The sequence below is a fragment of the Eleutherodactylus coqui genome, chromosome 3 (assembly GCF_035609145.1).
Source record: "Eleutherodactylus coqui strain aEleCoq1 chromosome 3, aEleCoq1.hap1, whole genome shotgun sequence".
Taxonomy (NCBI): domain Eukaryota; kingdom Metazoa; phylum Chordata; class Amphibia; order Anura; family Eleutherodactylidae; genus Eleutherodactylus; species Eleutherodactylus coqui.
In genome coordinates, this window is record NC_089839.1 from 254,539,573 (window position 1) to 254,555,386 (window position 15,814).

Below are 15,814 nucleotides of genomic sequence, written 5' to 3' on the forward strand. Positions count from 1 at the left end.
GCAGCAGATGGTGAGTGGAATCCGTTCAAGTACTCATTGACAATACACCATATTATCAGAATTACTGGTGCAGCCTCAGGTTTTCGGCCTGTAAGTTCAAATGATTATATCTTTACATACAATAGATACTGAAAAAAAACACATTAAAGGAGTTGGTTGTCTGACTTTATTAAAGCCCTCAAATCAGCCTATACTCACCACTCCCTGTTCCCCACTCACCCCCCCCCCCCCCCCCCCCCCCGCCGGCTCCGGTCTCCGTCGTCTTGGTTTGGAGGCTGCCTGCGACGTTCCATAAACCTCCTGCAGCCAATGACCGCGTTTAGCGATCATTGCTGGGCAATGAGATTAGCTGCAGCAGCTTGTTTGTAGATGGTTCAGGTTGACTGCAGCCTGTAAATATCATTGCAGAGACTGGAGACAGCGGCAGGAAATGAGCAGGCGATGTGTGGCCAGGTTTCTTGGCCTGATATTGAGCTCGCCTGTGTGAATGTAGCCTAAGAGAGAAGTACTACACATGCTGTAGGCTTTGAATTGCTTACCTTGTGGGGTTTGTCACACTAAAAAACCTCTTGTATTGGAACAATAAAAGAGAAGAGTTTGGAAACATCACTTGAGTGTTTCTCATTGTGTTCTTCCCCGATGCATTGAATAATAATTAGGCATACCTGATTGATAAGTGATTACAACAGGGACCCAGTGAGAGGGCTTTACTTGACTAGGGTAACCCTTTTAATGTACACCAGGGTGCCAATATATACACTACTTCTGCTAAATTTCCTTGTAAGGCTTATCTAAACTCTGTCTGTAAAATGTTTACCTTGCACTTACCTCAAGATCTAACAAACTGTGTATCTCATTTTAGAAAGGAGATTGGCAATACAGTCTATGTAATACTCCCTCAGGGGAACAAGTTCTTGGTTTCACAGTAAATTCCAGAGCAGCCAATCCGAATGTGGCTCCAATCATTGCTGAAGCATACATGAATGCTGACACAGCCAGTTTCCCTAGTCCGATAATTGTATATGCAATAGTCACTCAAGGCTTTTCTCCAGTTTTGGGTACAAAAGTTACTGCTACTATTGAGGCACAGGATGGAACAATAAAAACATTAGAACTTTTGGACAATGGCGCAGGTTAGTTCTTGTAATACAATATTATGTCATGCACATATATAAGAAATTGACTAGAAAATCATTTTATGTGGTAAACAATTCATACATTAAAGTTATTTTCCAACACTTAAACATTCTTAGGATAGGTCATCAATATCAGATCATTGATGGGTGGGCTCCCGACACCCCAGCTGCTCAGCTGATTCAACGGACCTTGGTGCTTGGCCGAGCACTGCAGCCTCCTCATTCTATACCAGCCACAGTGCTGTATATTGTTACATTGTCTAGCATCTGTATCAGGGATTGCAGCTCAATCCCATGCTCTTGAATGTGACTGACCTGCAAAAAGGCCATGTGACCTGTGGTCTTAGTGCCATCGCCCCATCACACAGCTGATCGGTGGGAGTGCCGGGAGTTGGACCCCCCACTAATTTGATATTGATGATCTGTCCAAAACGGGTCATCAATATCTGAGTTCTAGATGATGTCTTTAAAGGTCTTCTGCTTAGTTACATGGTTAGTCATGTGACCATCAAGTTCAACCCTGGGAGGAGAGCAAAATCTTCATAATCAGAATTAAAATAGATATACAGGCATTAACGCTAAGATAGAAAAAAATATATGCATATATATGTGCACATATAAACCTGCTGCAGCAATGAATAATGGCTTCTACCTATCCATTTACCATGTGAGTTAGTGTTCACAAATGGAAAGATCTTCTAAAGTGGGTGCCCGATCACCTGATTGGCCATGGTACCACACGGTGGACTGCTGCTGATCAACTGTTGACGTATTTGGAGGATAGGTCATCACTAGTATTTGACCAGAAAACCCCTTTAAAGAGGTAGAGCAGAACTTTTTTAACCCTTTCCAATCCACTGACTGACGTCCTCAGACATTCTGATTGAAGGCTGTATAGCTCCGATGTCGGAATACGTCCAGCAGGGTATTCTTATTGTATATTACTGGCTACTCTGTTGTCGGGGGCCTTTCCAGCATGAAACATCCTGCGGTACTGGCTCTAGCCAGCAGATGGTGCTGTTGTATAATGGCAGAAAGAGAAAACCCCCTAGGAAACCAGGAATCCAAAATTGGATTGCAAAGAGTTAAATGATTATCCTCAGAATAGGTAATCAATATCTGATCATAGATGGCCAACTCCCCGCACTCAAACTAGCACATCTGTACATTGTGCAGTGGCCCGGAATGATACTGCAATATCAGTCCCATTCACTTGCCATACCATATACGTCCACGGAGCTGTGTTAATTTTGATGCACACTGGCTCCAGTAAACAGTTGATCAGTGGAGGCGCCAGGTGTCAGACCCTACATCAATGGAAAGCACCCTAAAGAAGCAACTAAGGTTATACAATATTTCCCTATGAGGCTATTGAAAGGTTCAGCTTGGCTACACATATATGTCCCTTCCTTACTTAAACTTGACAGGCATGATGTTATGGATTTCAGCGGGATTATTGTTAATATATTTGCACATATAGATATCATTCAGCTGCTAATAACAATTAATTGGGGTATCTAAGCAATCTATTTGCTGAGGGCACTCACCACAGTACAGGTACACAAAGTTACTATATATAGTTTAACAGATTTTGCAAAAATACGCTCCCCCTAACCCCGAGACCCTGCCTTCACTTATATTAAAAATAATAAACTAATAAAAAAGTTATTAAGAAATGTTTGGGTTTTCTAGCGAGTGAATCACATTGTATATAACTAAACAATTTAAAAGTTTTAAGTTGTAGATTTATATCCTTGTTAAATTAACTATGCTTTCCTTGAAGGTGCCGATATTATCAAGAATGATGGCATATATTCTAGATACTTCACTAGTTACAAAGGAAACGGCAGGTACAACTTAAAAGTACATGTTGAAAATCAAGAGAAAGACAGTAAAGCTACCGGACCAAAAAGTGGAGCATTATACCTCCCTGGTGTTATTAAGAATGGTAAGATTATCATTATGTAAATATGAATAATTATGGGATGTGCATATTTATGCAGTGAAATGAATTATTTTCTTTAAAAAAATTACTCTTTTTATTATCTATATGGCAACATTACTTTTAGAGTTGAGCGAACATGCTCGTTCGAGCTTGTTGCTCGTTCAAGTATTAGCATACTCCATGGTGCTCGTTACTCGAGCGAGTACCATGCCGAGTTCGACCCCCTCCCCGTTTTGACCCCTCACCGCATTACCACTTCCTGCTGTGATTTGCGCATGTCCACAGCAGTATGTGAGAGAGAGGGAGAAAGAGAGAGAGAGAGAGAGAGAAGCACCCGAGCATTATGGTACTCGCTCATCTCTAATTACCTTCCATGGAGCAGTAGTGTAGACCCAAAGTGAGAAGATAAAATTAGAGTATAAATTATACATAACAGTAACAAGCAGCATAGGGGACAGGTGTTCCATAGCAAAAGGTACAAATAAAGATCCTCTCAAGTTCTGTATGACACCACTACATTCCTGATCACCTAAGATCACTACGCGTTGAAAGTCAAGAGAAAGACAGTAAAGCTACCGCACCAAAAAGCGGGGCATTGTACCTCCCTGGTGTTATTAAGAATGGTAAGATTATCATTATGTAAATATGAATAATTATGGGATTTGCTTATTTATGCAGTGAAATGCATTATTTTCTAAAAGAACTACTCTTTTTATTATCTATATGGCAACATTACCTTCTAGTAGTGCAGACCCGAAGTGAGAACATAAAATTAGAGTATAAATTATACATAACAGTAACAAGCAGCATAGGGGACAGGTGTTCCAAAGCAAAGGGTGCAAATAAAGACCCTCTCAGATATCACATGACACCACTACATTTCTGATCACCTAGGACAAGAGGCTTTCGTTCCCCCGATTCATGGTCATAATTCGGGTACATTTTACACGTCTTTGCTGAATTACATTGTATTACCTCGAGGCATGTTTTGCACCACCCATTAAACTGTGGATCACATAAATCTGGAGGCACTTAACAGCAGCCCGGACTGCAGTCATGTTATTTACGCCATTGACTGTAATCAGGAACATTACATGAGTGCCCTGCTGATATTAAATTATAACCCAAAGAGAGCAGACATGAGGCGGTAGTAGTGGAAGTTGTATTCAGAATGCACCCTGTTAGATAATGGAAGTCATGGCACTCTCAAGGTTGTGTTCGGAGGCTTGAAGTGTAGAAGGTGATTTGTACACAATGTGCTAGACATTCCAAAGAATTAAAGAGAAAAAAAAATATGTACCGTAAGTAACCAGGGTGTGTAGATAGAATCTAATGGGCACCAACAACTTTTACTTCTGAAAAGCCCTCATTAGCAATGCATACCTTAGCTAAGCACCACACTACCTCCAACAAAGCACAATCACTGCCTGCATGACATTCCGCTGCCACTTCTCCTGGGTTACATGCTGCCCCACCCACCCCGCCCCACCCCCCCCCGTACGACCCAGTGTCCACAGCGCACACCAAACTGTCCCTGCGCAGCCTTCAGCTGCACTCATGCCACACGCTGGCCTCATAGCCACACCACCCTCATGTCTATTTATAAGTGCGTCTGCCATGAGGAGGAACCGCAGGCACACACTGCAGAGGGTTGGCACGGCTAGGCAGCAACCCTCTTTAAAAGGGGCGGGGCGATAGGGAACCTATGTGCTACACACTATTCATTCTGTCAAGATGTCTGCATGCCCCAGTCAGACCGCGTTTTTTTATAAATAGTCACAGGCAGGTACAACTCCGCAATGGGAATTCCGTGTGCACCCACAGCATGGGTGGCTCCCTGGAACCCACCGGCTGTACATAAATGTATCCCATTGCAGTGCCCATCACAGCTGAGGTAACGTCCGATTAAATGCAGGTGGGCTTCGGCCCACACTGCATGCCCCAGTCAGACTGGGGTTCTTTAGAAGTGGACACATGCAGTTACAACTCCGTGTGGACCGACAGCATGGGCGGGTGCCAGGAAGCCACCGGCGGTACATAAATATATCCCATTGCATTGCCCATCACAGCTGAGGTAATAATGTCATGTTTAATGCAGGTGGGCTTTGGCCCACACTGCATGCCCCAGTCAGACTGGGGTTCTTTAGAAGTGGACACATGCAGTTACAACTCCGTGTGGACCGACAGCATAGGTGGCTCCCTGGAACCCACCGGCTGTACATAAATGTATCCCATTGCAGTGCCCATCACAGCTGATGTAACGTCAGCTTTAATGCAGGTGGGCAAAAAATTAATTGGATTAAACTGTAGGCGAGGGCCACAAAATATTGGTGTACCAACAGTACTAATGTACGTCAGAAAAATTGCCCATGCCCAACCAAGAGGGCAGGTGAAACCTATTAATCGCTTTGGTTAATGTGGCTTAATTTGTAACTAGGCCTGGAGGCAGCCCAGTTAAAATAAAAATTGGTTCAGGTGAAAGTTTCAACGCTTTAATGAGCATTGAAACGTATAAAAATTGTTTACAAAAATTATATGACTGAGCCTTGTGGGCCTAAGAAAAATTGCCCGTTCGGCGTGATTATGTCAGGTTTCAGGAGGAGGAGCAGGAGGAGGAGGATGAATATTATACACAGATTGATGAAGCTAAAAGGTCCACGTTTTTGATGGTGATAGAGAACGATGCTTCCATCCGCGGGTGCAGCCTACGTATTGTTTAGGTATCGCTGCTGTCCGCTGGTGGAGAAGAGAAGTCTGGGGAAATCCAGGCTTTGTTCATCTTGAAGAGTGTAAGCCTGTCGGCACTGTCGGTTGACAGGCGGGTACGCTTATCTGTGATGATTCCCCCAGCCGCACCAAACACCCTCTCTGACTAGACGCTAGCCGCAGGACAAGCAAGCACCTCCAGGGCATACAGCGCGAGTTCAGGCCACGTGTCCAGCTTCGACACCCAGTAGTTGTAGGGGGCAGAGGCGTCACAGAGGACGGTCGTGCGATCGGCTACGTACTCCCTCACCATCCTTTTACAGTGCCCCCGCCGACTCAGCCTTGACTGGGGAGCGGTGACACAGTCTTGCTGGGGAGCCAGAAAGCTGTCAAAGGCCTTAGAGAGTGTTCCCCTGCCTGTGCTGTACATGCTGCCTGATCTCCGCGCCTCCCCTGCTACCTGACCCTCGGAACTGCGCCTTCGGCCACTAGCGCCGTCGGATGGGAATTTTACCATCAGTTTTTCCGCCAGGGTCCTGTGGTATAGCATGACTCTCGAACCCCTTTCCTCTTCGGGTATGAGAGTGGAAAGGTTCTCCTTATACCGTGGGTCGAGCAGTGTGTACACCCAGTAATCCGTAGTGGCCAGAATGCGTGTAATGCGAGGGTCATGAGAAAGGCATCCTAACATGAAGTCAGCCATGTGTGCCAGGGTACCTGTACGCAACACATGGCTGTCCTCACTAGGAAGATCACTTTCAGGATCCTCCTCCTCCTCCCCCTCCTCAGGCCATACACGCTGAAAGGATGACAGGCAAGTAGCATGGGTACCCTCAGCAGTGGGCCAAGCTGTCTCTTCCCCCTCCTCCTCATCCTCCTCATGCGCCTCCTCCTCAACACGCTGAGATATAGACAGGAGGGTGCTCTGACTATCCAGCGACATACTGTCTTCCCCCGCCTCTGTTTCCGAGCGCAAAGCTTCTGCCTTTATGCTTTGCAGGGAACTTCTCAAGAGGCATAGCAGAGGAATGGTGATGCTAATGATTGCAGCATCGCCGCTCACCATCTGGGTAGACTCCTCAAAGTTTCCAAGGACCTGGCAGATGTCTGCCAACCAGGCCCACTCCTGTAAAGAATTGAGGAGGCTGACTCACACTGTACCGCCCATGTTGGAGTTGGTATTCCACTATAGCTCTACGCTGCTCATACAGCCTGGCCAAAATGTGGAGCGTAGAGTTCCACCGTGTGGGCACGTCGTACAGCAGTCGGTGCACTGGCAGATGAAACCGATGTTGCAGGGTGCGCAGGGTGGCAGCGTCCGTGTGGGACTTGCAGAAATGTGCGCAGAGCCGGCGCACCTTTCCGAGCAGGTCTGACAAGTGTGGGTAGCTTTTCAGAAAGCGTTGAACCACCAAATTAAAGACGTGGGCCAGGCATGGCACGTGCGTGAGGCTGCCGAGCAGCAGAGCCGCCACCAGGTTACGGCCGTTGTCACACACGACCATGCCCGGTTGGAGGCTCAGCGGCGCAAGCCAGCGGTCGGTCTGCTCTGTCAGACCCTGCAGCAGTTCGTGGGCCGTGTGCCTCTTATCTCCTAAGCTGAGTAGTTTCAGCACCTGCTGACGCTTGCCCACCACTGTGCTGCCGTGCCGCGCGACACCGACTGCTGGCGACGTGCTGCTTGATTGCGAGACAGAGGTTGGTTTAGTGGAGGAAGCATACACCACCGCAGATACCAGCACCGAGCTGGGGCCCGCAATTCTGGGGGTGGGTAGGACGTGAGCGGTCCCAGGCTCTGACTCTGTCCCAGCCTCCACTAAAGTTACCCAATGTGCCGTCAGGGAGATATAGTGGCCCTGCCCGCCTGTGCTTGTCCACGTGTCCGTTGTTAAGTGGACCTTGCCAGTAACCGCGTTGGTGAGGGCGCGTACAATGTTGCGGGAGACGTGGTCGTGCAGGGCTGGGACGGCACATCGGGAAAAGTAGTGGCGAATGGAAACTGAGTAGCGCGGGGCCGCGGCCGCCATCATACCTTTGAAAGCCTCCATTTCCACAACCCTATACGGCAGTTTCTCCAGGCTGATAAATTTGGCTATGTGCACGTTTAACGCTTGAGCGTGCAGGTGCGTGGCGGCGTACTTGCGCTCCAACAGTTGCGCTAGCGACGGCTGGACAGTGCGCTGAGAGACATTGGTGGATGGGGCCGAGCACAGCGGAGGTGAGGGTGTGGGTGCAGGCCAGGACACGGTAGTGCCTGTGTCCTGAGAGGGGGTTTGGATCTCAGTGGCAGGTTAGGGTACAGGGGGAGAGGCAGCGGTGCAAACCGGAGGCGGTGAACGGCCTTCGTCCCACCTTGTGGGGTGCTTGGCCATCATATGTCTGCGCATGCTGGTGGTGGTGAGGCTGTTGGTGGTGGCTGCCCGGCTGATCTTGGCGCGACAAAAGTTGCACACCACTGTTCGTCGGTCGTCTGCACTCTCAGTGAAAAACTGCCAGACCTTTGAGCACCTCAGCCTCTGCAGGGTGGCATGGCGCGAGGGGGCGCTTTGGGAAACAGTTGGTGGATTATTCAGTCTGGCCCTGCCTCTACCCCTGGCCACCGCACTGCCTCTTGCAACCTGCCCTGCTGCTGCCCTTGCCTCCCCCTCTGAAGACCTGTCCTCAGTAGGCGTAGCAAACCAGGTGGGGTCAGTCACCTCATCGTCCTGCTGCTCTTCCTCCGAATCCTCTGTGCGCTCCTCCCTTGGACTTACTCCAATTACTACTACCTGAATGATAGACAACTGTGTCTCATCGTCATCGTCCTCCTCACCCACTGAAAGCTCTTGAGACAGTTGCCGGAAGTCCCCAGCCTTATCCCCCGGACCCCGGGAACTTTCCAAAGGTTGGGCATCGGTCACGACAAACTCCTCCAGTGGGAGAGGATTCGGAACCATTGCTGCCCATTCTGGGCAGGGGCCCGAGAACAGTTCCTGGGAGTCTGCCTGCTCCTCAGAATGTGTCATTGTAATGGAGTGAGGAGGCTGGGAGGAAGGAGGAGCAGCAGCCAGAGGATTCAGAGTTGCAGCAGTGGATGGCGCAGAATTCTGGGTGGTCGATAGATTGCTGGATGCACTTTCTGCCATCCACGACAGGACCTGCTCAGCATGCTGTATTACCAGTAGTGCAGAAACAGAGCGCTGTAATTAAATGTGCCGCTTATTGGCCTGTGGTTGGAGGCTGACTTCCCTTATGGAACGCACAGCAGATCCAGGAAACAATTTTGCGCAAGCCTGCTGTAACGTTTAGCTGCGTATTAATTAGGACTACTACCCCCAGCAGACACGCAGTAAACTGAAGACGGTCACAGGCAGCCCAAATATAGTATTTTTTCCAAATTTTTTGGAAAAAGCCCACTGCCTATATAGCCTGAATATCTCTTTCCCTGCCTCACCAGTACTGGCCCTATACTCTGTACAATGACTTCAGACAGAGGACGCAATGCTCTGCACGGCTGATATACAAAAAAAAAAGTGCAACACTGCAAAAAGCAGCCTCAACAGTACTGCACACGGTCAGATGTGGCCCTAAGAAGGACCGTTGGGGTTCTTGAAGCCTAAAATCACTCCTAACGCTCTCCCTATAGCAGCTCCGGCACCAGCAGCACTTTCCCTGATCTCTGTCAGAATGCATCTGTGGTGAGCCGCGGGAGGGGCCGATTTATATACTCGGGTGATACCTGATCTCGCCAGCCACTCACTGCAGGGGGGTGGTATAGGGCTTGAACGTCGCAGGGGGAAGTTGTAATGCCTTCCCTGTCTTTCTATTGGCCAGAAAAGCGCGCTAACGTCTCAGAGATGAAAGTGAAAGTAACTCGAACATCGCGTGGTGCTCGCCTCTAGTAACGAGCATCTCGAACACGCTAATACTCGAACGAGTATCAAGCTCGGACGAGTAAGTTCGCTCATCTCTAGTGTAAATCCTTTCTCTGCAGTACCAGAATGCCTGTATCTAGCTGTCTGCAGGTCACTCTTTATATTGCACTCCCACAAAATCTATATATCTCATTGACAAGGTAGCTATATGCTAATTTGCTGCAAGATAATATACCTCTAAATGATACAGCTGTGCATTTAACAAATACTATCAATACACAAGTACCAATTATTACTCCATACTGTAACTCTGAACAAAACCCAGTATACCAAGTTAAATATTACGAATAATACCACCATACGCAGGCCAAATAATACCACCACACTATGACTATTATATCATTACCGCCATATAGTATATAAATAAAATTATCATACTGATACTGAATAAAAACCTCAGTACAAATATTCATATCAGATTAATACTGTGTATTTATTATTATTATTATTATTATTAAATAGTGTTGAGCAAATCCAACCAGTCGAACATTGCTAAAAGTTTTGTTCGGAATAAACCCAAACCTTGGGTGGTTCATCAAAACCAAACTAGCTAAAAGGTGGTAAAAGTGGGGCTCAGCGGTTGGGGCTGTTGCCTTGCAGTGCTGGGATCCTGGTTCAAATCTGACAACATCTGAATGGAGTTTGTATGTTCTCCTTGTGTTTCATAATAAAATCACCTTTATTTATTATTTAGCACATGCATGTTATGCAGCACTTTACATCTGTCCCTATTGGGGTTCACAGTCTATATTAATCTACTGGTGTGTTCGTGGAGCTTGGGAAGAAGCAAACACAAACACAGTGAGAACATACAAACTCCATGCAGATGTCCTTGGTCAGATTTGGACCTAGGACCCAGCACTGCAAGGTAACAATGCTAAATGCTGAGCCACAGCACCAGCACTGATTCTATACATCAATTTTAGGGGTACTGATAAAGTTCCAGTTTGGCTTGAACTAATTCGGACTAAACCAAACATTTTTGCGGAATTCAGTGATCCAGCTGAACCAGACTTTTCCAAGGGTCGCTCACCTGTATTGGTGAAGTCAAAAGACTCCAATAAAATACATAATATTCTAGCTGGCGAACATTCACTATGCCCTTCTCTCTACCCAGCTGTCACCATGTTGTATGATGTTGATACTTTATTGTCATCTTTAACAGATTTCTTTCTTTATACAGGCACTTTGTTCGCCAACCCACCAAAGCCAAAGCCTAATATTGAGGATCTAAATTTGGGAAATTTTAGCCGTACAGCTTCAGGAGGTGCTATTATAGTGTTCGGCGTGCCATCAGGTCCCTTACCAGATGTCTTTAAGCCTAGTAAAATCTCTGATTTGTCTGCATTCTTTGAGAGCTCACTAGTTGTGTTGACATGGACAGCGACCGGTGATGATGAAGATGAAGGGAATGGTAGGTGCCAATAGTCATGATATACATGTATAACAATTATTTTCATCTTGTCTGTGTTGTGGATATTTTACTAGATATATTTGCTAGTACAACGTTATACTAAAAAAAATATGATGCTATTAGAAGCCTTTTCACTTTAAGGATATGTTGAACTCAAGTGGCTTCCAATATAAGAGGTATATCTGAAAACTTATATCAGAAGTTTCCAGATATACTTCTGTGTGATAGTTAAAAGAATTTTAGTTCTCTTACTCTCACTTGCCTTTGCTAAAACTTACTGGGCTGAGGTAAAGGAAAACTAAGGGTTAATTTATAATGTAAATTGTCTGTTAAAAGGGCTTTCCTGGATTTTTTTTATACTGATGACCTGTACTCCTCTGCTGATCAACTCTTTGCCAAAGCCAATTCAATAGAGAGAGCTTGCAATACCATTCCTGCAACGCATGGTGTATGGAGCTATGCTACTTCTGGTATGCAGTGGGTCCAATGATTGATCACTGGAGTGCCGGATGTTGCACTCCCGACAATCTTTTATTCACGAGCTTTCCGGAAGATGAGTAAGAAAAAAAAATCCTGGAAAACCCCTTTTGTATAGTCAGCAGCATAAAACATATGGCGTATAGATTGGTATGTGGTTGATACATTGTAGATTTTGATGGTTTGTCTTTCTCAATGTTTAGCTACTAGATATGATCTACGAATGAGTCTCAGCAGTGAGCTTGTGGACAACTTTGAAAATGGCACAGCTATCAATATTTCCAGCCTTACACCCTCCCCGTCTGGATCAACTGAAGTATTCCGGTTTACTCTTCGGGACATTACTATTAAAAATGGCACAGTTCTTTATTTTGTCTTGGTTGCTATAGACAAGGTAAATCAAACGTCAGACCCGTCTAATTTGGCAAGGGCAGCTTTTTTCTTGCCAGCACCAGAATCGGGAAATTCAGCCAATAGCATTTTAGGAACTGGAAACACTTTGATTTTGACTCTTGTGATGACAATAATTACTTTCTATCTCTGAAGCACAAGTCAAATGTTATGAAATGGGATTTTGGACTGAAGCCTCTTGCAGTGGGACTGTAGAAGACAAGTATATACTCTTTTCTATCAGATTCTATACCGGTTAGAAATGACAGCCAGAGTTCTGCAATAACCTATCATGGCCATTTCCCTGTGAGCTTGTATGAAGCTCATACTACTTTAAACCCCCAAGACAATATATCACTGTAAAGTCTCCCGCAACGTCTTGGGGGGCGTTTTAAGACATATTCGGTATAAATGTAATGATTATTGTCCTGAAAGGCAGAATTATTGAGTAAGGTGGCACAGCAGCACATAAGGCTACGGCAGCTAATCATGCTATGCCTGCAATATAAGTCTCTTAAACTAGTCATGTATGGAGGAGTGCCATTTATTCCTCACTTCTTTTACGCTAAATGGGCCTTCACATTTGTTTTAGTTTTTTTTTCAAAAACATAGCTGGAAAACTAAAATACGTTTTTATCTAGTTATTTATCAAATGTGTATTTTTTCTTATGCCAGCCCTATTTGTCCTGCTGAAGCGGAGAGCTAAAAGAGCCTCTATGAGTCCTGCTGGACCAGAGGGCTAAGAACAGAAAACTGCTGTTATTTATGTGGGGCCCCGTCATCATATGAGCTATTCCTGTCCCCACAGCACCCTAAACTAAATTATGTTGCTGTTAGAGGATGAGACAGACAGTTGGGCGATGCAGTGCTGTCACCCGGTGAAGTTCGGTCACGGAAATCTGACTTTTCAGAGTCCTCTGCACACGCTCTCCTATACAAGTCTGTGGCAGAGAGCGCATGGCAATCTGAAAAGAGACAGATTTTCATGTAGCCCGCGGACTTCACTGGGTGGCAACACTGGGTGACTTAATTTATGGTGCTGTCAGGACATGACAGGTTCCCTTTAAAGCTTGATCTTGTCAGTCTCCCAAGAGTAGAGAATCAAGTCCAGTAACTTATTTAGTACAATTACATTTTACTTTCTTATTTATTATATTCTATTTCTACAGTAGTGATCCACTGGATAGTTTGCTGCGCATCACTTTAAGTACAGAACAGATATACATTTGTTAAAAACATTACTGAAATGTAAACTGCTTTTTGACACTGAACAAGAAGCACGGGATGTCACTAAATGCAAAATCGGGTTACTGTGTAAACCAATGTTTCCCAACTCCAGTCCTCAGGGACCCCCAACAGGTCATGTCAGGATTTCCTCAGTATGGCACAGGTGATGTAATTATTCTCAGTGCCTCAGATATTGCCACAAGTGATGTTACTACTGGATATCCTGAAAACATGACCTGTTGGGGTGCCTTGAAGACCAGAGTTGGGAAACATTGGCATAAACCAGTGATGTACAGTTGTATAACGTACTAATTTAGTATTGTTGAGATGACACCAGCTATATTAAAAGGTTATTTCCAGGACTTTAAATTCCTTCGCAACAACTCTACCCTTTCTGGTTGCTGCTGACGAGGACATGTGATTGTTGCAGCCAATTGTTGGTCACAGTAGTGACCGTCTATAGTCAGTGATTGGCTGTAGCAGTCACATGTCCTGGTCAGTAGAAAATGGGAAGATTGTTTGTGAATCAACCCCTTTAAGGAAAAGCTTTGCTAGAGTTTCTTGATACCTCAATCCCATCAAATCTGCTAATTACAATCAGGCCAGGGCTCAATGGCACCTGGTGTAAGTCCCAGTAACATCCCCATGTCAGATTTTTTACAATTTTTGCAAGGTCACAAGTGATCTTTTTCTACTCAAAAACACACATAAGGGAAATATTAAAGAGTAATACTGGAGGACTTTCTATGGAAAAATTACAATGTGAAATTCAAGATTCAACTGACTTTTTTTTCTGATGATAATAATATGAAGGAAAAAAAGATGAACTAACATAGAACAGGTTACTAGGAGATGTATGCTGGATGAATATCGCAATAAAATGTAAAAAATTTCTACTTTTGTTGATGTTCTCAATTAATGACTACTACCACAGCATACAGGGTGCAGCTCTTGGATTTGGCAGTTCATTGCCATAGTCACCGACAACAGGGACATGTCACTGCTGCAGCCAATCCCTGCCTCACTTTAGCCGGTAATTGGCTGCAGTGGTCACGTGTCCAGTTGTCGGGACGTCCTGGCTACAGCGGTAAGTAGAGAGCAGCAGGGAGTCAGTTAAGGTGAATATAACGTTTATGCTTTTTCCAGCAGGCTATACAGATTGCCAGATTTTCAGATTACTAAAGATTATTTTGCCTGGATAACCTCTTTAAAGTTCCAACTACTTAGTACTATGTTAGGAACTTCAGTAAGTCTTATACAAATGATAGTAGCAGTACAGACCTGAGACGTTAACAACATATAGAGCGGCATTAGTTAAACCAAAAGCTAAGTATGGCCACTTTCATACAGCAGTATTCTGGTCAGTACGTTGCAACACTATTTGTAATCCAAATCTAGAAGTGGAACCTACACAGATATAACTATAATGGAAAGATTTGAAGCCATTCCCCATATTTTGGATCCACTTTGGGTTTTGGCCTATAAATGCTGATGCAAAATACTGGCCAAAATAATACCGTGTGAAAGAGGCCAAAGGCTATAGTCACACTTTGTCAGAGTTCCACTGAATGTATATGCAAGTGTAGCACGGATGTCTGATATTGGCCGCCTGCAGACTCACCGCGGGACCCGACCCAAGCGCCTGCAGAGAGCGGCGCGTACTCACAGATATAGAGCATGCCGCGGTTTGTTTGCCGTCCGAGATTTCGGGCGGCCAAACCGCGGCCGTCTGCCTAGGATTGCGTTCCGTGTGCCTATGGCAGCTTCCAAAGGCGGAAATTCCGCGAGAAATCCCGCCACGGACTTTCCGCCCGTCTGCAGGCGGCCATTGAGTAGCATAAAAAATGTAGACGGTGTGAGATTGTACAAAGTTGTGTGGAAAAGGCTTTCGTAGGGAAGTGTGGAGGGAACGTCAATTGTATAACTAGTTCCAGGATCAACTGCACAATATCTTGTTACCTCCAATTACAACAACTTTTATTATGTGTTTTGGGCTTACAATGCTCTTTTAAGTGACAAAGTGTACATTAAGAAGATGCTTGAAATTTGTGCAGTTAATAAATATATTACCAGATTATAGGAATAAGGAAAGCAAAAAATATATTTTTGTTACATTAGTTTATATTTTTGGGATGTGGTTGTTTCTAAAGCTGTAATAATACTTGAAATAAATGTGAATAAACCCTGACAGCGGCTGATTCTGTTATTGTTTCCACAATCTGGAAGTGATATTATCTCCCTAGTGACAAATGCAAGACAGTGTTCACACAAACGCCATAAGCACACACAAAATGCATACTGAACACCAAGGTAGGACTGCAAACTGGTCTCATGGGCAGACATAACATATCCCTACTCTAACGGGACTACCATCACGTGAAAACCTGCCTGCAAGCAGGGTGATCGTTCCGATAAGGACAACCCTGCACTGAAACCTAATGACCTACCTATCCCCGGATAGCAAACAATCCACAGCAGGACAGGACACAGCTCACACCAACTCACAGAACAGGACTGTTCACACCTGGTGTCCAGTTTGTCAACATGTCGCTGTTCACACCAACATGCCAGGGACTTGCAAGCAAGATAGAACAGGTCTGTTCAT

The 15,814-nt window shown here is 45.2% G+C and overlaps 1 protein-coding gene across 3 annotated transcripts in view; it reads left to right on the forward strand.

The window, feature by feature from the left end:
- LOC136621663 (calcium-activated chloride channel regulator 1-like) overlaps positions 1–15,397 on the forward strand; it is a 39,641-nt gene extending 24,244 nt beyond the window's left edge. For all 3 annotated transcript variants that reach the window (XM_066597314.1, XM_066597313.1, XM_066597315.1), the window contains exons 12-15: positions 863–1,133; positions 2,920–3,084; positions 10,885–11,115; positions 11,796–15,397. In XM_066597314.1, coding sequence (XP_066453411.1) covers positions 863–1,133; positions 2,920–3,084; positions 10,885–11,115; positions 11,796–12,136 — 1,008 coding nt within the window. In that variant the 3' untranslated portion in view covers positions 12,137–15,397. The remainder of the gene's footprint in view (positions 1–862; positions 1,134–2,919; positions 3,085–10,884; positions 11,116–11,795) is intronic.
- Positions 15,398–15,814: the final 417 nt, after the last annotated feature.